Consider the following 22386-nt stretch of genomic DNA (forward strand, 5'->3'; position numbering starts at 1 on the left):
ATGAGGTCGACTATTTGACATTTACAAAAACCTCCCTTGGAATCCCCCTGCCAAAAAAAAAAAAAAAAAAAAAGATCGAATTTCAATTTATGACTCCAAGTACAAAGAGATCCTGTCACTTTGACCTAATTCTCTGAGGTTCATCCCTCTAAATAATTGTATTGTCTCCATCTATAAAGCACTCTGTTACTATGACAACGCACACATAATTGCATGTGTAAGTGGTTGAGGGTGGCTGTACAAGTCAGACTGCTTTCCACCAGAACACATTCTCTCTTCCCAAATGTTACTCTCTCAGATTTGCACCAAGACCCTAGAAGTTTCTTAAACTTCTATATGCTTTATGGACACTATAGAGCAATTCCAGGAAACACTGATACGGTAGCAAAACTATTGGGAGAGGAAATTGGATGGAGATCTGGGTCCCAGCTCAGAGTCTGACACCTAATTTGCAACATAATTTGGCACAGGGCACTCAACTATTCCGGACCTTAAACCCTTCTATTGAAAGGGAAATGAGAGAACAATACGTGTTCCTATGGCTCAGTCCCTCTAAGATTCTGTACTATTCGGAGTTGATTTTAAGTGTCACTTAACTGAATCCAGCAAACCTTCATGTCATTAAACATTAACACGGCTCTTTTTATATGGCATGGTTCCTATGGCTCAATCCCTGTAAGATTCTGTGCTATTAGGAGTTGATTTTAAGTGTCACTTAACTGAAATTATCCAACAAACCCTCGTGGCATTAAACATTAACGCAGCTCTTTTTATATGGCATGGTTCATTATCATGCCAATAAATGATTAATCGTAACTCTCTGTCTTGACCAATAATTTTGCCGGGCTTTCATGATTCACAACGTGGTCTGTGTTGTAATGTTACCTCTTGAAACTGACATCCTAGCATTTATTGTTTTTTATTACTTCCCTAAGGTGGCTTTCAAAAGAGACGCCAAGTGACATATTTTTAGAAGGGGTTTAAAAGTTTGATGGGGTAGAAGTAAACGTTACTTATCTCAACTGGCAGCAGAGCCAGGGCCCAGGGACCAGCACTTCTGTGGACTTGGCCTTTTGAGCAGCAGACCCAGCAATGAATGATCCGAACAGCTGTGTGGACAATGCAACAGTTTGCTCTGGTGCATCCTGTGTGGTACCTGACAGCAATTTCAATAACACCCTAAGTGTGGTCCTAAGTGCGGTGCTGACCATCCTGTTGGCCTTGGTGATGTTCTCCATGGGATGCAACGTGGAAATCAAGAAATTTCTAGGGCACGTAAAGCGGCCGTGGGGCATTTGTGTTGGCTTCCTCTGTCAGTTTGGAATCATGCCTCTCGCAGGATTCATCCTGTCTGTGGCCTTTGACATCCTCCCCATCCAGGCCGTGGTGGTGCTCATTATGGGATGCTGCCCTGGAGGAACTTCCTCCAATATCTTGGCCTATTGGGTCGATGGCGATATGGACCTGAGGTAAGATTATCTACACCTCTAACTACTCCATCACCTTGGAGTAATCCTTCCAGAATCCTATGGCATACTGAATGTCCAACTGATTTACTACCCATCTAAAGTATGACTAAGGAATTAAACAGGACAGAATAAATGCATTCACATGCCTTCTAGCACAGCTGTTTAGCTATTAGAATTGGGGGATTTATATTTTGTGTTTGTGTTTTTACATCTAACTCAGTTAACAGGGAGTTGCATAATTGCTGTTGATCTCTAGGAAAAGATTGAAAGCTTTTTTTAAAAAGTAATCTTTTCCAAACCACAAGCTGCAGCTGAGGAGGTTTATCCTATTGGTAGCAGGAAAAAAAAAAAGCAAAATACACTTTCTTTGTAATGATGAGGAGCTCTGGGTGCAATCAAGAAATAAAACTGTTTGTCAAACATTAGAACCTCTAGTGAGACAGTGATCAACTCCATTAAACACAGCCAGTTCTTTGGGCAAACCTTTTCCTGGTATAAAACCTAAGGAAGAATTCATATATTTGTTTCACCTCTACTGGCATTAAAAGTGGGGGAAAAGCCTACAGCAGCTTTTTTAAAATTATGCTTACCTTACTACGAAATAAACAGAAAATGGTTTCTCCACTTCCCACAAAGTAATCTAAATTGCAATGTTTGCCCAATTCATCCTGTGCCAGTCTGAACTAGCACTGGAAAAAAAAAAAAAAAAACTAATAGAAATAAGATGAAGCGTTAATGTGACGAGACTGAGAAATTTAATGCTGAAAGTTGAATAGACAAATGTCTTTTTTCTTAGCTCACAATTCCTCATTTCCCTTGAAAGGTATGCATTTCCTTCTGCAAACCATCCAGGTGCTAACGCAACGTGTGCGTATTAAATACTGTACAGTAGGCGATTAGCTCTGTTCATCCCCAGCTACTACAGGCAGAGGAGAGAAGCACAAAGTGTAGAAATGTAACCACTGGATTGATAGAGTACTCAGTGAGCAATTAGGAACCTGCTGTCTCATTTCAACTGGTGCTGGTTTCTCCAGAAGCTTTAGAAAAGTCATACAAACGCTATACCTTCACATGGCTTAGTCTTTTACATAAGAAAGCACATGATATCCACCGTGCAATTGCTTTTTTTTTTTTTTTTTAAGGAAAGCCTTATAAAACAACAAAGGATGGCAAGTGTTATTCAGATTTAGTTGATCTGTGAACCACAATATAGCAATAAGGTCTTTTTAGACTTTGATTTAGTTTGACCTGGACACAGGTACACAGAAGTGAGAATTGTAAATGCCAGCAACTATTACACTGAGAAAAGTGGGCTACATGGAACATTGGGCCTTGACCTCCAATAAACAGCTTTCTCATACTATTTGTAACTTTTAATGCAGAGGAGTTTTGTACCTCAATACAATGCCATACATGGAACCCTTTTATAAGACAGAAAAAAATGTGTGTGGTGCTGGACTATTAGGTCATTGAAATGAATTCTCTTCTGTGAGCTAAATACAGTAAGATCTAACCTAAAAGCTCCAAGTTACATTTTTCTGTGGTTTTAAGGAAATCTTATTTCTCCTGAAACAGGAGATGATTATGTAATCCTGTCTACCTATCATAACAATTCCTATAAATTATTTTTTTAATAAGAACTAAAAGTAGAATATGAAGCCTTGGTAGAAACCTCCAGCTAAATCCGTGCAAATGAATTCTTTCAGCAAGTCAGAATAAGCCCTATGGATCAACCTCACCTATCCAGAGCTCAACAAGACCCAATAAAAGACACTGCCCACCCAAAATAAATTTCACTTAATCTCATAAACACTGCTCATGCAGGACCTACATAACTATTTTTATTCTAAAGCTCTGTTGTGCTATTTTCCAGAAATGAGAAGCGGGGAAGGAAACAGAGTGTTAGGAAGGGCAAAAGAGCAGATCAAAATACCTACAAAGCAAAGCAGACACTGACAACACACAGCCATCTCTCTACCGCTTATTCTCTATCACTTAATCTCTCTATCACATATTCTCTCTTAATTATCAATTATTCTCTCTGGTTTCTGTAGCACTTATTTAGTCTCTGGTCTCTGTATCACTTATTCTACAAACACAAGAAGTTGTCACTGTATTTTAGAATAACCGATAATCATGTTTGTCAGGATGGGTATTAATCATTGAGAAGAGGTTAAACTATACTGCTATGTAAGATGATAATATTATGCATTGTGTGTTAGGAAAACAATATTCCAATATTTCTTTAATACAAATTAATTGAAAGAGTAGAACCTGAGTTATTGGGTAACAGTTTTCCAAAACTTTTTATTCTTCTGGATTAAGAATTGGATAACTAAAGTCTTCTGATAATTTATTTAGATACAATCCTATCTAACATTCATATTTGCAATTGTGTACACTTAGAATTTTGCCTTCTACACCTCCACTTGAACTCTAGCAATGGCATGAAGACATGACTGTTTATGTTAACAGGCAGCTCCACTAATTGAGCTAATGCCACACAATGCCAGCAAAACCATATCACCTGGTTTTAACTCTTTTGGTTATTGTTCTTGGGGGAAGAAACCAAAACATTTCCCTCTCACTCTATCATCTCTTATGAACCTGGAAAGCCACTGCATTTTGCAATCTCTAGTGACTTTGAAAAATTAAAAATAATAGACAATAATCCTTGATCATTGGAATTCAGCAAGTACTATTTCAGCTCCTTCTCTGACCACTCCCAGCCTGGAAAGTTGTTTGTGAATCTGATTGGTACACATATATTTTCACCTAAGTTGCAGCTGTGCCATGGACATCACATGCACAAAAAGCATCAGGGAGAAGAGAAGGTGGCATTTCAGGTGAATCTGCTGGTGGCTAAAACCCATAGTTGAGGGGACACAGAAACCTCTTATCTCCTTTGTGTCTGCTCTCTACCCAGACGCAGGCAAATATCCGGTGTCTTCATCCTTCTTAATGGCCTCAGCCACACCATGCAAGGACTTCTCATTTCTTTTCTTTGGCTTCCTCTTTGGGGAATCCATTCTTATGCGTCCTTCTCCCAGTTGCCCCCAATTCCTTCCCTGCCACCTACTATCTACATTCCTTTTTATTATTTTATAGACTTTCCTACCACATCCTTTGTTCTTTGGTCAAATGCTGTTAGATTTTTCAGCTTCCAGTGCAGCATTCACTGATATTTTAGACATTCAAGAAACCTGACCCTCTGGCTAATCACAAATTCACAGCAATCAATCCTTCCTATGTCAACCCCTAAATGTCTCCTGTCTACTCTGGGAGACCTAACCCAAAACCATCTGGCTTTTTCCTTTATTCTCCCCCAAAGTAACCAAAAATGGTTTCTCTCCAGTAGCATTTATTTTACTAGCTAATATTTACTAAACACTAGTATATGCCATGCACAGTGCTAAGTACTCAAAATACGTTGATGTATTTCAAACTCCCAAGAATCCTCTAAAGTTAGTACTATTATTTTCTGCATTTGGCAGATAATAAAGTTAAGATTCATAACCTTGACCAAGGTCATTGAGTCAATGTGTGCCTGAGTCAGAATTGGAATCACCCAGATCTACCCACTACACCTATGCAGGCTTATAAGCTTTCTCTATGCTCTTTCCATCACTTTTCATTTCTCCAATTTCTAGCACTGCCTATATACACTATGTTAGATCCTTCACACTAGGTATTTTACTTCCAATATGATTACTGTCTTTTACATTGCTTAACACTGATTTCGCTGAATTCCTCAACATTCACTAAATTTACATTTATTCTTTCTTTCATTTCCATACACACAAAAGAAAATCTCCCTGGCAGTTAATAGAACTGAAGTCAAAATTAAGGCCAAGTCTTTTTTTTTTTTTTTTTTTAGTTTTCTTATACTTTACTCTTTTCTCTCATTCTAATATAAGTTCAAGGTAGCATATGTAATTTTTATATCCATGCCTTTTATAGAACTTCAGATTTTTTTTGTATAAGATGATATTTTCTTTTGCTAATTTAGGCTCCTATATTATTTCTTAAAATTCATTATCTGTGAATTGTTTCGAATCTCATTTTGAGCGATTTGATTTTGTTCTTGTATTCATTCAAATAGCATCAACTTCCAGCCACCTATTCGTCTGTTCATCTGCAAGGTCTCTTCATCAAGGCTGCTCACAAGTCTAAACCTTTCCTTCTCCAAATCCTCTTTTGTCCCTCATCACAATCCTTAAGAAACTGCTCTCAACAAACTCAAAATTATGATACAATGCCATAGATTGTCGTAGCAATATTCAGAATTAAAGGTTTGTCAAGGATCTTCGAAAGAAAAACAAAGACAGAAAAAGACTTCCTTCTTTAATATTTTCTTACATTTTAAAACAAAAATTCTCAGAATTCTCTTCACTGGGATCCAGTTAATAAACCCTCCTCACTTCCCCACCAGAATCCCACCATGCCCTAGAAAAAAATATTGGATGCACAGAAACAAAAGTGATTTTATTATAGGGACAACTTTAAATCCATTCTAATATATTTTAAAAAATAAAAGATAAAAAAGAGAACACTGAAAGAAGGGAGGAAGGAAGAGAGAAAAAAAATCACCTTCAAACTACAGTACTTTCATTATAAGTAGGACAAAGTACTGTTAATAACAAATTAACTTGTTTGTCTGGTGTACAACTCTGCCTTAGCATCTATTTTACACCTAAATTAAGTTAACCTATAACTAGAATAGATTGAACTGCTTAGAGTTTTAAATACATCCACAGCATTTGTTACTGTTATAATATTTTAGCTCTACTAAAACAAGTATTTTTATCTAAATTATTTAAACCTATTTTAAATGAGGTCTTTCTGGTTAAAAATAAATATATTGTTAGAGAAGTTAAGCTGTCTGATGAACTTTGTCCCACCCTGTATTTTGCCAAACTGTGCAAATTTATCTCCAAGCCTTGAAACAAAATTTCTCATTGTTAGCTCCTTTCTTAGTATAGTGTGGTGGTGGTGGTGTTGTTTTGGGGGGCAGATAATATAAATATTTAGCATTTTCTTTCAAGTACACACATAATACCCTTAAGAAATTACTACTCTTGACAACCTCAATGACGACCTGTTGGGAGAAGGGCCTTTCAGAGAAATTTCTCATTTCTCTAAGTTTCCTGATTCTATTTGGTGGAACACAAAATACCACAAACATGGTAACATAAATGATCACAGCAGAGAGATGCAGGGTGCAGAGGCCTGTAATCCCAGCACTTTGGAAGGCCTAGGCAAGCAGATGACCTGAGCCCAGGAGTTTGAGACCAGGCTAAACAACACGGTGAAACCCCATGTCTACAAAAAATTTAAAAATTAGCGTGGCATGGTGACTCGTGCCTGTAATCCCAGCTACTCGGGAGGCTGAGGTGCAAAGATCACTTGAGCCCAGGCTTCAGTGAGCCAAGATAGTGACCCTGTACTCTAGCCTGGGTGACAGAGATAGACCCGATTAAAAAAAAAAAAAATGGTAGTAGCAACCAGCTCTTAATAGAGTGCTTTGCATTGTTCTAAGTGCTGGACACCGTTGGCTCATCCTATCCTTACAGTCATTTTAAGTAAGGAAACTGGTAAAGAGAAGTCAACTAAATTACTCAAATTAACACACTAAGTGGCACGGCACCGCCTGCTTTCAGCCCAGACACTGTGTGGCTTCAGAGCTCAGGCTTTTAAGGCAGAGAAAGTATGCCGTGTACAGATCACCTCGAAGAGGACCAGGGAGACTCACTCTCCAGAAATCTTTCTTTGACCCACTGTCTTAGTGCTAGAGATAGCATGATTCGGCATTAATTTCTCCATGTAGAAAGCCTACTCAGCCAGACCCTCTTACTGAAATAAAACACTCTGAGCAGGGATGATAATAGACACTAGTTCTTCTGAACACACATTTGCTAAATTGTCAGTGCTAAGAATTTAGGTCTGCCCTGCCTGCTTGCATGCTTTCTTTTGATTTTTAAGTCAGTTTCCTCTTCTTTTCTCAAGCTAGGGTCACTTGGGCAGTAATTTTTCTGCTTTATGGCAACACACCAAGGCCTCCTCCCTCGGACATGCATTCTACTCCAGGGGCCCAGGGAGGCCTGTTCCATCTCAGCACGGTCAGACACGTGCAGCCCTGATGGTGTCGGCTGCTTTAAATGTGTTTGCTTTTCTTCTTTGATTGAATGTTTGAAGGATGGCACACCCAGCGAACCTTACACATTGTTTAATGATGACTTTTAACCCATCGTTTAATACTGTTTCTGACCCTTAAGAATAAAAGGGGAGGGAAGGATGGCACAAGGCAAAGTGGAAAGACACCAAACATGACCCATTGTGCTCAAGGCCAGGCCCTGAATACACTCCAGCACATGTGTATTTCTGTCCAGCACACCAGATGATGCTATAAGTTGAGACAGATTCTTGCAGGACTTCCTTATCACGAATCGAAAATAAAAATTGTCTCCCATTCTGGAGGTTGGTTGTCTACTCTGTTGATAGTTTCCTTTGCTGTGCAGAAGCTCTTTAGTTTAATTATATTCCAACAAAACAACGAACAAACCCATTAAAAAGTGGGCAAAGGACAGGAACGGATGCCTTTCAAAAGAAGTCACACATGCAGCCAACAATCATATGAAAAAAAGTTCATCATCACTGATCATTAGAGAAATGCAAATCAAAACCACAATGAGATGCCATATCACACGCGTCAGAATGGCTATTATTAAAAAGGCAAAAATTAACAGATGCTGGCAAGATTACAGAGAAAAAGGAACACTTATCTTCTGTTGGTGGGAGTGTAAATTAGTTCATCAATCGTGGAAAGCACTGTGGCAATTCCTCAAAGACCTAAAAACAGAAATACCACTCAACCCATCAATCCCATTACTGGGTATATACCCAAAAGAATACAAATCGTTCTGTTATAAAGACACACGCACACATATGTCCATTGCAGCACTATTTACAATAGTATATGCATAGAATCAACCTAAATGCCCATCAATGGTAGACTGGATAAAGAAAATGTGGTACATACACACCATGGAATACTATGCAGCCATAAAAATGGACAAGATCATGTCTTTTGCAGGAACATGGATGGAGCTGGAGGCCATTATCCTTAGCAAAGTAACACAAGGACAGAAAACCAAATACAGCGTGCTCTGACTTACAAGTGGGAGCTAAATGATGAGAACACATGGACACACAGAGGGGCACAACACACACTGGGGCCTATTAGAGGGTAAAGGGTGGGAGGAGGGAGAGGATCAGAAAACATAACTAATGGGTACTAGGCTTAATACCTAGGCGATGAAAGAATCTGTATGACAAACCCCATGACACAAGTTTACCGATATAACAAATGTGCACATCTACCCCTAAACTTGAAATAAAAGTTAAATTAAAAAATAAAAATAAAACAGTGTCTTCCCTAGAACACATAGGTGGATGTATCAATCTGCCCGTTGCCTTTCAGCGTCAGCATGACCACATGCTCCACACTGCTTGCCCTCGGAATGATGCCTCTGTGCCTCCTTATCTATACCAAAATGTGGGTCGACTCTGGGAGCATCGTAATTCCCTATGATAACATAGGTAAGTCGTCCCTCTGCAAGACTGTTGACTGTTACCCTCAAACTCTCTGCTTACCCCCTGCTAGGCTCTCAGACCAGGCTCACACCCGACTGTTATTGCCCTAGCAGGAGTTTCTGCCCGATTTCATTATAAAGTCACCCCTGCGTTTGAAGAGTATTGGCAGAATGTAAATTCCAAACCTTGACCTTATGGGATCACCTGTCTTTTCTTCAATTTGCATCACCAGGGAGAGGAGCCTCCTCCCCCGCCCTGTCAGTCTGGACTGAGGAGGCTTAAGCTTTGGGGACGTGGGAGCCTCCACCTATTCCTTAACCCAGAGTGTCACTAGTTCATGGTCATAGGATTTTGCATCCAGACACTTGAATGGAAGAAATTTTTTTTTCCTTTGAGATTCAGTCTCGCTCTGCCACCCAGGCTGGAGTGCAGTGGCATGATCTCAGCTCACTGCAACCTCCACCCCTTGGGTTCAAGCAATTCTCCTGCCTCAGCCTCCCTAGTAGCTGCGATTACAAGCATGCACTACCACGCCTGGCTAATTTTTGTATTTTTAGTGGGGATGGGGTTTTGCCATGTTGGCCAGGCTGGTCTCGAACTCCTGACCTCAAGAGATCCGCCCACCTCAGCCTCCCAAAGTGGGATTACAGGCATGAGCCACCGTGCCCAGCCTGAAGAAATTTTTTAAAATTACATAATGGTTTCAAAATAGAGCACTGAGTAAACAGTCCAGAGTGTCACAATAGAAAACCACTAGATGAAACACACTGTTTCTAACACTCGACTGTGAGCCACACCTTGATGCAAAAGTTGATTTAATGACAAAGTCTGTATTTCAAGCTCCAGGAGTCAAATTTACTAGTAATGACTCTGTCTCATTTCACCCCCACCCCAAAAAACTTATTTTCTGTTTCTGGGGAAACAAATTATAGTGGGAGATGAAGTTATTTTTGTAACTTAGGGACAAGGGTCAAGGGAAGAAGAAGAGAGTTCCTGGTATACCAGGAATAGGCGTTTCCCATAGAACTATCATGAATAAAAGACAAGATGTGGGCAAAACAGTACCTCAGTAACCATCACCAGCTATACTACACACTAAATACCTGGATTTTTTTCCCCCACTGACCTTGGAAACAAATCCCAATGAGCGGCCTCAAAAAGGTGTGAGTTTCCCATTGAAGAAAGCATCCAAGCAAAGGCTAAATGGTGAGCCACCTGGATGCTTCTAAGAGGGACTCCTATTGGGATGAGAAGCTGGGCTGAAATGCCTTCCATTTCCAAAAAAGACGGCTTCCATGATTTAGTGTGATTGAGGAAATATACAACTGAATTAGAACAAACTTTGTGAATACTAATTGGGGATGATCTGTATTACAATGTTTGTAGCCTCTTCTGTCTCTCCTACTCTTACCATTACCACTAGACCATAAAAAAGCATTGTCCTCCTTGATATGCCCTATTCAGTGTGGTTTTTTGATATACAAGATTCTTCTGACCCCTGGAGAGAACCTTCATATCACATATAACCTCCTGACAACAGACTTTAGGGTGACCCTCCACGACCACCTGCCTTCACCTTCACGCTGCTTGACTCTCTAGCTGCTCTCTCAGTGGACGCCTTCCACAGAGCTAAAAACCATAGTTAACATGAGTGGTAACTATTATATCCCTCTCAAAGAACCTGCCTGCTGAGTGAGGAATTTTGATTCCACGTTACTCACTATAATAATTTAATAATTTAAGCCATAAAATATTCTCCTTTTGATATACATTCCCTTCTGGAAAATGACTCATGGAAATACTCAATAATTCTAACTACAGTGTGAAAGACTTATACCATATTCTGTAATGTGAATACATTTTGAAACAAGGAGAAAATGAAAAATCAATTAGCACCTCAATGGAGGAAAAAGTCATCATAAAACAGGTCAAGAGTGGAAAGGAAAGAAAAATAGGAAGAGAGAAAAGAAAAGGGAAAAAGAAAGAAGTTTCAAAAACAAAGATATTGTTATATGTAAAATGTTTATTCAGAAACAGAATGCTTGTTCCTCGGTACTGCAAGGAAAAATCAGCATTCAGACCAGAAGTTTTCACAGCAAGGCAATTTTACTTTCTGTGGAAAGAGTGCTCCTCGCAGATTGAAACAATGGCAAGAACACACCTGAACAATGGAGGAAAGCAATTTGTATGCCTTACGCAGCTTGTCCCAACTACTGTGTCCTCTCTCCATTGGCTGGAGCCAGACCTCACAATCTAAGCTAAAACTTGACTGGCTAATAATTTAAAACTTTTCTAAATAGGTATAGGCAATGGAGAACAAAGGAAAAGAGGAAGTTGCTTGTGAAAGGACTTAGAAAAGTAATAATATTTCCAAATAAGGAAGGGGCATATGCTGTGAGCTGGAACATGCCTGTGAGCATGTTCAGCACAAATAACTTGGTTAAAGTACAAGGACACAGAATGTACTTGTTCCTTTATATCTAACAGCTACATAGAATAGGGCTTAACAAAGAGTTATTAGCACAAAGCAAGGAGGCTTAAAGGAAGTTAGTCTTTAAAAGAAATTACTTCTAATGTTCATTATTATTATTATTATTATTTTCCTTTAACAAGAAGGGAAACTTGGAAGAGGAAACCTTTTACTTTCTACAGAGATTAACCCTGTGCCCAGGCCTCCAAGCTCACCTTTTTGCTGTTGTTTTTTCTAGTTATTTAATATAGAAAATAAATGAACTGACTGCTTCACAAGATGTTATCACTGCTTTCTAAATTGTGGCTCAGGGTAATTATTTGCCCAGGGTCACTAGGAAGCTGGAATAGCCCGCAGTCTATTCTCTACACAGCTCTATGGGCAGACGTATTTGGTATAACTTCATGCTCCAGTGATCTAGTAAACACCTGCGAGCCTCCTCAGATGCTGACATCTGGATGGGGAGGAGGCAGACCGTGCAGCTGGTACCACTAAAATAAAACTACTGCTGCAAATTGTTGTACTTACTCCTCTCTACTCCACATTTGTAAGTGTCTTGTGCCAAGAAGTTTATAGCCATTTCATCATTTAATTATCACAACAGCACTGTGAGGCAGACATAACTCCGCCCATTTTACAAATAAGGAAACCAAAGCTTTGAGGGGTTCAATGTCTTACACAGTTCCCACAGTTTGGGAATACAGAAATGTTCAGCTCCAAATCTATCTGACTCCCAGTCCCACCACATCAATCCGTTCACCACCACTCTCTTTCATTCTCATTCTTCTCTCTACCTTTCCTTCCTCTGATATCTACTGTGTAAACTTGATTAAAGACCAAGTAACCAGGAGGGGATGCTTTTTCATCTACATAGACAGGCACTTTACAGAGAGAGCATCAGCATATGAGGCATGCATAAAACAAACAGAGCCTGGGGAAATAAAAGAACAAGATTACTGGCCCACTGGAGACCAAAGTTAAAACACCCACCTCTACAAGCAGGAGCCACACACTGTGGGTGTAAAGAAAAACAGAGTCCCTTTCCCAGTCAACCCCAGGTCCCTGAAAAACCTCACCTGGCCTCATCTGGTCAGGAAAGGAAAAGCAATTCTGCCATGGATTTCGGCAGGTGGTGCTGCTTTTGTGTTATCCCATTGGCTTGGGCTGCCTTAAAGAGATGAAGACTCTTAGCAGAAGGGGCCAAACAGAATCAGCACATTAAAATATAGGACGAAAACCTAACCACACTAACATTCCAAGCACAGGACTTGCACCTAGATTTAAACTACCACATCACAAACAAGTCATATATCCAGATGGTTTTAAGACCTACAAACTTCAAAAATTTAGGCAATGGTCTAAAGACCCAGGACAGGGTGTTTCCTCCTTGTATTCACCTGTCCTCTTATTGCTATAAAGAATTACCTGAGACTGGGTAATTTATAAAGGAAAGAAGTTTAGTTGGCTCACAGTTCCACAGACTGTAGAGGAAGCACGGCAGGGGAGGCCTCAGGAAACTTACAATCGTGGCAGAAGGCGAAGGGGAAGCAGGCACTCTCTACATGGCTGGAGCAGGAAAAAGAGAGTAAAGAGGGATGTGTGCACACTTATAGACAACCAGATCACATGAGAACTCATTGTCACAAGAACAATAAGGGGGAAGTTTGCCGCCACAATTCAATCACCTCCCACCAGGCCCCTCCTCCAACAGACCCCTCCTCTAGTTGTAATCCTCCAACTGGGGATAATAATTCAACATGAGATATGGGTGGGGACAGAGAGCCAAACCATATCACTCCCAAAACAGCAGGATGCAAGGATACCCAAGAGGGGGTTTTCTGGGGCATCTCAGCAGTGAATGTGTCAATGCTTCTCTTTCACATCCTTTTTTCCATTATTCCCTCCTTACTCCCCGCATTTATCTTTTTTCCTACCCTTAGTACCCTTAGTCATTATTTAATTCTGCTGACTAATTTCTGTGCAAAAGTCATCACTGTCCCTTATATTGCCAGGAGGGCTAGAAGACTACAAGGAAATTATGTTTTCATCATTATTGCATTCACTTTAAATTAATATCTATTGCCTTGGATTCTAGAATCTGTTTTCCAGTCCTAGCTCACTCTACCTAGTTCAATCAATACTATGCAACATCCACTCTCAGAATATCACTGTTCAATATCACCTTCTTATACTGCTTTAAAAGGATGTTTGAAAAAGAAACAACCTATGAAAAGTTAGAAGTTGTTGGTGCTAAATTATATGAAATCAGCTATTGGACAAATGAGTGTTAAATAACACGGAGAAACAAACCATATGATGCAAGAACAGCAGTAAATTTAACGTAGTGAAATTGAAGTATGACTCTTTTATCTGGCCGGATGAGCATGTTACTGCAAAGAAGTATAATTACATGAGAGGTTGTCAAATATATTATCTCATGGAAAATTTAAAGCATGCTTTCTCAACTTATATTCTCACCTCTCTGCTATAAATTTGAATAACTAAAGCTACTTTTAACCAGAAGTCATGAGATGTCAGAATACCTGGTGATCTTGAGCTAATTTTGGACATTTTCTTTCATTTTACAATATTTTAAATTTACTTTTTATTTCTACTACCATGAACTAGCAAACAAATGTAAAATATCATCTTTGTATGCCATAAACACACGCACACACACATACACATACACACACACACACACACAAACCTTGGTGAGCTATTCTTCCTAGAGCTATAAAGATCCAAAGACTAAAGAAGCCAAGATTCTGACAAACCGAAATTAACGTATACTGGCAATATAAGAAACTCTAAAAAATTAATGCAGAATTTAGTGAAAGAATTTACAGCATTGATATTATCAGTTATCTACCAATAATATTAAATTATTTACTGGAGTGGGTGAAGAAGTAGAGTAAGTGAGTGTGTGTGTGTGCGTGTGTGTGTGTGTGTGTGTGTGTGTGTGTGTAATTCTGTATACTGTTTTGTGTATTCAAGAAGGAAGACTGAAATACTACTTAGGCCTTCTTCAGGCTGTTTGTTCTTCCGTGTTTCTCTTTCCTGTGTCACCTGTTCTGCTGATGACATTGCCCTTCTGTCATCTTTAGGTACGTCTCTGGTTGCTCTTGTTGTTCCTGTTTCCGTTGGAATGTTTGTTAATCACAAATGGCCCCAAAAAGCAAAGATCATACTTAAAGTAAGTATCCTAGTTCACATCGTTAAGTGTTCCACGATGACAATCAGAACGATAGGGTTTTCCATCCATGAAATGCTTTTATTCTCATTATATGATTACTGTTGAGTGGAGGCCTGAAGTCATCAGCCATGCAGTCTTCTCTTTTAGAATGTCCTTCTTTATATGTGTGTAGAGGAGAGAGCTGGGATCTCACTGTGTTGCTAATGCTGTTCTTGAACTCCTGTGCTCAAGTGATCCTCCCAAAGTGCTGGGATTACAGGTATGAGACACTGCACCCAGCCTAGCATGCCCTTTATTGCAGTCACAGGAAAAATTTCTACCCATTCTTTAAGACACTCAACTGAACTATCACCTCCTGATTTTACTCTATTCTGTCCTCACCACATATTACTGTCATTTCTGTTATGTGAATTTGTGTTATGCAACATATCTAAATAGCTTTCTTAGAAAACAGAACTTATCTTTCTTATGTCTGTATCCATATGGCCATTTCATTGCTGGCAATCAGTAAACGCTATTTATATAGTAACCATTCACTCCCCTTCACTAACTATATTCTAGCTAGATGATCTGGATGTGGTTGTGGATAATATAGATAGATTCTGCTGCTCAGGGGACAAAGTAAGTCCATTGTATTCCTCACTTCTCTTGACAAAAAAATATGTTTATAATCTCTAAATTTTGTTTTAAATGTGAAAAGGAGAAAAAAACACAACAGTGCTTTTCATTTGCTTATACCTTTTTTAAAGTTGTATAGAGTTCTGTACCAATTTTCTCATTATCATAACAATCATAAAAGGAAGCTGGGGCGAGATTTTATCTGAACTACAGTTCAGAAAGTTCATGATTTACTGAAGGAAACAGAATAGGAGTAATTGAATCCAGAGGCCAAGTCTTCCAGGTTCTCATAGAAATGGGTTGTCTTTTTGTTCTGACAAGGATAATTTGCAAGCCAGAAAATATTCAGGCTAATTGCAAATGGATGCTACTTGTCCTGTTGTGTAATTAAAGCTTAAAGCATGGGACAAGCACCAGGATTTCCAGTGGCCTGATTGCAGCCTCCGGGCTAGAAGCACATAGAAAGACAACTTTACCATCACTTTCCCCAAGGGCAAGGAGACTGCTGAGGTTTCGTCTCTGACAAACATACTTGGATTTGCTTTGACTCGTGATTGCTGGGTTCACTTGTTCCCTTTTTTTCAGATCGGGTCCATTGCGGGCGCCATCCTTATCGTGCTCATAGCTGTAGTTGGAGGAATATTGTACCAAAGTGCCTGGATCATCGCTCCCAAATTGTGGATTATAGGGACAATATTTCCTGTGGCAGGTTACTCCATGGGGTTTGTTCTAGCTAGAATCGCTGGTCTACCCTGGCACAGGTATGGCACTTTAGTAAATCACATTGGGAATTTTAATCTGTAATAGCTGTTGTATTCCTTTGCTAGAGTTGCCATAAGACAGAACCACAAACTGAGTGACTTAAACAAGAGACTGTTATTGTCTCGCAGTTTCAGAGACTAGAAGTAAAAATGAAGGTGTCACTGGATTGATTCTGTCTGAGGGTTATGATGGAGGGATCCCTTATTGGCCTCCCTCGTGGTTTGCAGACAGCCATCTTCTTCCTGTGTCTTCCCTCAGTGCACGTCTCTGTGGCCAGACTCCCCTTTTGATAAGGACATCAGTCCCTGGATGAGGGCCCCCTCTAATGAACTCATCTTAACTAATTATATCTGCAATGACCCTGTTTCCCCATAAGGCCACATCCTGAGGTGCGGAGTGTTAGGACTTCAACATATGAATTTGGCAGAGAGGGAGACATAATCAACCCAAAACAGCTGCAAACACTGAAGACAGGATCAAAATCCTTAGCCTTTCATCAATCACATTCATCCTATTTCTGAATATGTCATTCTAAATAGGCCCATTCATTCCGAAGTCACGCAAGTCCCCAGAAAGAAAATACTGACTGCCTCTTTTTTGCTCAAAGTATTCTGGACCATTCCACTTTCTGTGCAGATGGGGCTCTTCCACTGCTAAGCATTCTTATTCTCTGAGTGGAGTGACATTAATGAAAGCAGTTGGGCTGCCCTGGAACAGACAAGCGTTCCTCCAGCTGGCAGCAGGGTGAGCTCATCCTCCAAAGGTGCCAAATATTAGAATGGGTTTTGCACTTCTGGATTTGACACTGGGCAAAAATAATTCTTTTTGACTAATCCATCGAATCCACAGGCAGAGAGAACACAGGTGTAGGGACAGATGCACGTACGAAGTTGGGAAAGAAAGGAGTGGCAACGGGCAGCGAGAAGGGTGCAGTGTTTGAGTCAGGCAGACCTGGGCTTGCCTTCCAATCCTACCACACAGCACCCGCGGGGACCTCAGGCCCAGCACTCTCTCTTTCTCTGAGTTTTACCATCTGTAGAGTGGGGACAATAATTTCTACCTTATAGACTTTTTGTCAAGATTTAAACATTTTTTTTTGAGACAGGGTCTCACTCTGTCACTCAGGATGGAGTCCAGTGACACAATCATAGCTCCCCGAAGCCTCAGCTCAAGTGATTCTCCTGCCTCAGCCTCCGAAGAAGCTGGGACTACAAGTGCACACCACCTTGCCTGGCTAATTTTTTTGTTTTGTCTTGTTTTTTTAGAAACAGGGTCTCATTATGCGGCCCAGGGTGATCTTGAACTCCTGGACACTTGGGCTCAAGAAATCCTCCCACTTCAGCCTCCCAAAGTGCTGGGATTACTGGTGTGAGCCACCTGTAGCCCAGCCTAAACAAAACAAATTAAACAATAAAACAGCCACAGCAAATACCGTATCTCGAGCATTTTCTGAGCTGCTGCCCTGTGCTCTACACTGTTACCAAAATCATAATCGAAAAGGGTGAAATGAACCCTCTTGGCCACTTACCGAACACTGTGGTAAATGAGCCAACTCTTCATATGTACATATTAAATATATTTATTTATATTACATACAATAGGTGATATGATGTATAATATACATTAATAAGTATTATATTTATTCCATAGAAAGTTATATATTGAGTAAGCCTATCTTAAATATATGCATTAAAAGCAGAGACAAGATGCACATTTATGTACTTATTATTATATCTGCTTGTAATGTTTCACAATAACAAAACAACAACTAAAACATATGCTCTCTTAACGTCTTCTTTAGGTGCCGAACGGTTGCTTTTGAAACAGGGATGCAGAACACGCAGCTATGTTCCACCATCGTTCAGCTTTCCTTCACTCCTGAAGAGCTCAATGTCGTATTCACCTTCCCGCTCATCTACAGCATTTTCCAGATCGCCTTTGCTGCAATATTCGTAGGATGTAAGGAATCATGCCAATCCCATTTCATGATGATCTGTGAAAAATCCTGGAGTTGCTAAAACAACATTTTTTAAAAACTCCCCATTCCTGGTGGCGAATTGTACAAATATATGAGAGGAAAAAGCCACCGTCATGTTATCATGACTTTCCAATTGCTGATGAAAAGATGGTAGTTTTACCAAAAGATTCTAGCAAAGATTATTTTTAAGTGAAAAGTAATGGAGGTCAATTCTCTCCATTGACTTTCTTTTCCTGAGTAATTAGGAAGGCAGAGGAACCTGTCCGGACCATCTTATTGTGCACCATTTTATCGTGCACCCAGGAACTCAGGATTTGGGATCTTTTACAAAACATTCTCTTGATATGCTTTATAAATATAGGATATTTATCAGAAAACTGGTATGCAAAGAAAATTTAACAGGCTAACTTACAAGGCAGATATGTGTGTGTGCCTATGTGTATATACATATATATATATTTTTTAAATACCCATATAATTGAAGTGGTTGAAGCAAAAATATTCTTCATGTAAAGTACTAGGTGTAGTTTAAGTAATTCTTACTTCTCCTGCCCTGTGACATGAAGCTCCCAGGGTCTCCCATCAGGCACCACCACCCACTGGCCTTCACCTAGTTGAAAATTCTTTCTACATTTTCCTTTCCAAGGGCTGATAATATCTAACCTCTATTTTTACATTCTACTTTTTTTTTTTATTAAAAAGCTAGTTTTTAAAGCCTCATGACATTTTAATGGGGAATATAAAGTGAAAGCACACAACAAAACTAATGTAAATGTTAAGTCACTAAATGTCCAGAGATCCAGTTTGGTTTTGTGTAGTTTTGCTTTACTTTACCTTTTTTTTTTTTTTTTTTTTTGAGACAGAGTCTTGTTCCGTCACCCAGGCTGGAGTGCAGTGGAGTGCATCATTTCATAATGATCTTCTTTGAAGATCTTGGCTCACTGCAACCTCCGCCTAGCAGGTTCAGGCCATTCTCCCACCTCAGCCTCTCGAGTAGCTAGGACTACAGGCGCCCGCCACCATGCCCGGCTAATTTTGTGTTTGTATTTTTAGTAGAGACGGGGATCCGAGACAGGCAGATCGGGAGGTCAGGAGATCAAGACCATCCTGGCTAACATGGTGAAACCCCGTCTCTACTAAAAATATGGTTTTGCTTTACTTTTCTACTTAACTTCATCCGCTCTTCAACCTGCCCTCGGATGGGGATCCCTCTGCACTACTGTCTTGAATGTCATTCTCAAAGCAAAGGCTTCCTTTCTGGAATAGAATACTCTGGATCCACTGAAAACATTCCACAGATTTATCGCTGCTCCAGGAAGCAGGAGTCCAGGCCTAATTACCTTGTTTTCTGTATAATAACGTTGTTTGATTGTCCAGAGCTCTGCCAATTTGGCACACAGTGGCAATTTTCCAAATAATTACTTAATGGTGTCTAATAGATAAGCCAAAGAAAGTGGACTGGTTGATAGAACAATTAAGTAAATGCCCTAGTTGAAAACTAACTCCCAAGAGATTGATTAATAAAAAATCAAGTTGAAGGAATGAGGAAAAGGGAGCATTCAACTCGGTCTTGAAATTTCCCACAGTTATATCAGTAAGTATAAAAATAAGGGAGGGATCTTTGTTAAGTGTATACAGTGCCTGGAAACATATTTTGGTGATAAGACTAGGATTCTAAATATTTTTTGGATAAAGGAGAGGAAAAAAAGAAAAGGGAAAAAAGGAAGGATGGGGGAGGGAAGGAGGGAGGAAGGCAGGGAGAGAAGGAGGGGAAAGAAAAAGGGACAAATTGGAGGTATAGTTTGGTTAAATGAAATCATTGGCATAAGTTTAAGCCGAGGGACTTTCAGCTCAAAAGAGTTTATAATAAGTGGTGGATCTTCAAATTGACCACAAGCTCCAATTAAATTCAATAGTGTGGTTCAGTGGCTTCGAAAATAATATATTACCAGAAGTTCAGGGACCAATATAAAGGAGATATTGATCTTGGTTTAATAAGATCTTTGAAGCAAGTCATTGTCTCTCTCAGCTGTGTATCATAATGAAAGTTAACATTTATTGAGCATTTACTATTCTTCACAGACCATGCTAGGCATTTAATTTTATCTCATTTAATGTTCACAATTGCCCTATGAGGTACATAATATTATTATGGCCATTTGTTATGTGAGGCATTAGAATTTGAGGAACCCTATAACTAGTATTTTCTGTCCTCCTCTTGCCTTTGTGACCAATTGAGAAGTAGAAGAAAAATCAGATATTCAGATAACAAAATAGCCCTTTTACTATGGATAAAACTTAATTGAAAAACATGACTTGAATCTGCAACCAAATGGGCTTGTTGAAACCACCCTTTCCTCCACTGCCTCATACATATGCAGACATGTACTCACACATACATAGACACCGCAGGTCTTGCCTCGCAGGGCAGAGCCTACCCTGATGAGCTGACCTTAAAAATAAGCCGAGAAATGCTTGCTACCAGAGACCAGGAGCTAAACAGAAAAGAGGAAGGCTAATCACCCATCAGTCGAGTCTTCTCTCCAGGAATGAAGATTGAATGAAGGCAGGGAGGGAACTGGAATGTTGTTCTAGTTCAAGTCCTTCTACAGCAGACCATCGAACCAAAGTCCCGGAGGTTGCACTGCACCATGTGTATATTTATTAAGAACTAGCACATTAACTGGGATATGGTGGTACACAATAAATCCTCGCTATTGTTCTCATCATTGTCGAGTACCACGTGCAGGGCTGAATGCCTGAAGAAGGCTTGTGGCTGCCCTGAGCAAATGTCTCATAAAGATTTACGCTAGGTCTTCCTGAAGTGCAGTCATCCCTCTCACCATGAGTAACCATAGAACTAAGAATGGTGATTCCTTTCTCTAAGCAGCCTCCAGTCTACAGAAAATGTGATCTGCCATGTGAATCATAGGTTATAATCTCTATGCAAAGTAATTTTGCAGTTTATTGTTATAAAATTTACTTAACCACCTGTGTATTGTTTTCTAGTTTATGTGGCATACAAGAAATATCATGGAAAAAAACAAGACAGAAATTCCAGAGAGCAAAGAAAATGAAACGGAGCCGGAGTCATCGTTTTATAAGATAAATGGAGGATTTAAACCCGATGAAAAGTAGACATCAAGTGGACAAAAAAGACGAGTTCTAAATTACATTCTTAAACCATAACTATATTTAATTATTTGTTTTGGTAGGACAGTTGGCAGAAAAGAGTTAAAGTGGAAATCTGAATTTCATTTGAATTCATGTATTGGTTTCAGTACCAAGTGACTGGTGGCCCAATTCTTTAAAGGGACAAATATTGTTTCATATATATATACATATATTTTATATATGTATGTATACTCACATAGATATATTATCATTGAAATATTCCCCCATAATATTCTCAAGCTACACTTGACATAGGGAACACCGAGAATGAGAACTTCGTCACACCAAAACTGAATTCTTACGCAGAATCTCCTAGCCCAGAGATGAGGACCTGACTTTCTGTATGTTAAAGTAGATGTAATGAATTATTATTATAGTGGTCAAGATTTTCTTCAGTGTTTATGATTATAAAAATTGACACAAACATCATTCACTGACATTTTAATCATTATTTTGAAAGCTTTTCAACCCATTTATTTATATAACTATGTTATATAACTATGTAATATAACTATGTTATATAACTATGTAATATAACATGGGCAAACATCTGACTTCTGTATTTTTAAAAAATTGCCATCTCCAGTGACAGTCCAAAAGCAGAACTGAGAGGAAATTATTACAAAGTAGAATTCAATAACCATATTGGATGCAGGCTCTTAACTCAGCAGGAATATTGCACATCTGTTGCTCTACCTCAGGGGTCCAGTGATACCCACTAGATCTTTCAAGGAAAAACACAATTCTTTCAAATGGTTTGTATTTGGCAAAGAGCTCTTCAAACCTGGAAGAGGGACTTCCTCAAGGTTTTCCTGTGTGCAGCGGGTCCACATAGCTAATATGACAACTATTCAGTTCACAGTGACCACCCACAGTAAGCAACACGGTCAGGGAGGTGGCAGGAGGTGCAAAGACAGAAGTATTGGGAGAAACAGCATGACTCTACCGGAGGAATTAATTCAATGGGTGATAGTATAAAATACATAGAAAACACAAGTAACAGAAACCCTGTTGAAATGCTTAATTAGAGCCAATTAGATATTAGATGTGCAGGAGGAAGTAGCATAAGAAGAATCAAGTCTGGGAGTGATCAGGAAATGAGTATTCAACAGTATTTGAAACACAG

The 22386-nt window shown here is 39.5% G+C and overlaps 1 protein-coding gene across 1 annotated transcript; it reads left to right on the forward strand.

The window, feature by feature from the left end:
* The first annotated feature begins 1008 nt into the window (after window positions 1-1008).
* On the forward strand, window positions 1009-21163 carry SLC10A2 (solute carrier family 10 member 2). The gene is made up of 6 exons (XM_023218070.2): window positions 1009-1469; window positions 8950-9068; window positions 14640-14728; window positions 15932-16107; window positions 17910-18067; window positions 21096-21163. The coding sequence occupies exons 1-6, from the start codon at window positions 1093-1095 to the stop codon at window positions 21161-21163; spliced, it is 987 nt and encodes a 328-aa protein (XP_023073838.2). The 5' UTR covers window positions 1009-1092.
* Window positions 21164-22386: the final 1223 nt, after the last annotated feature.

The sequence above is a fragment of the Piliocolobus tephrosceles genome, chromosome X, assembly GCF_002776525.5.
Source record: "Piliocolobus tephrosceles isolate RC106 chromosome X, ASM277652v3, whole genome shotgun sequence".
Taxonomy (NCBI): Eukaryota; Metazoa; Chordata; class Mammalia; order Primates; family Cercopithecidae; genus Piliocolobus; species Piliocolobus tephrosceles.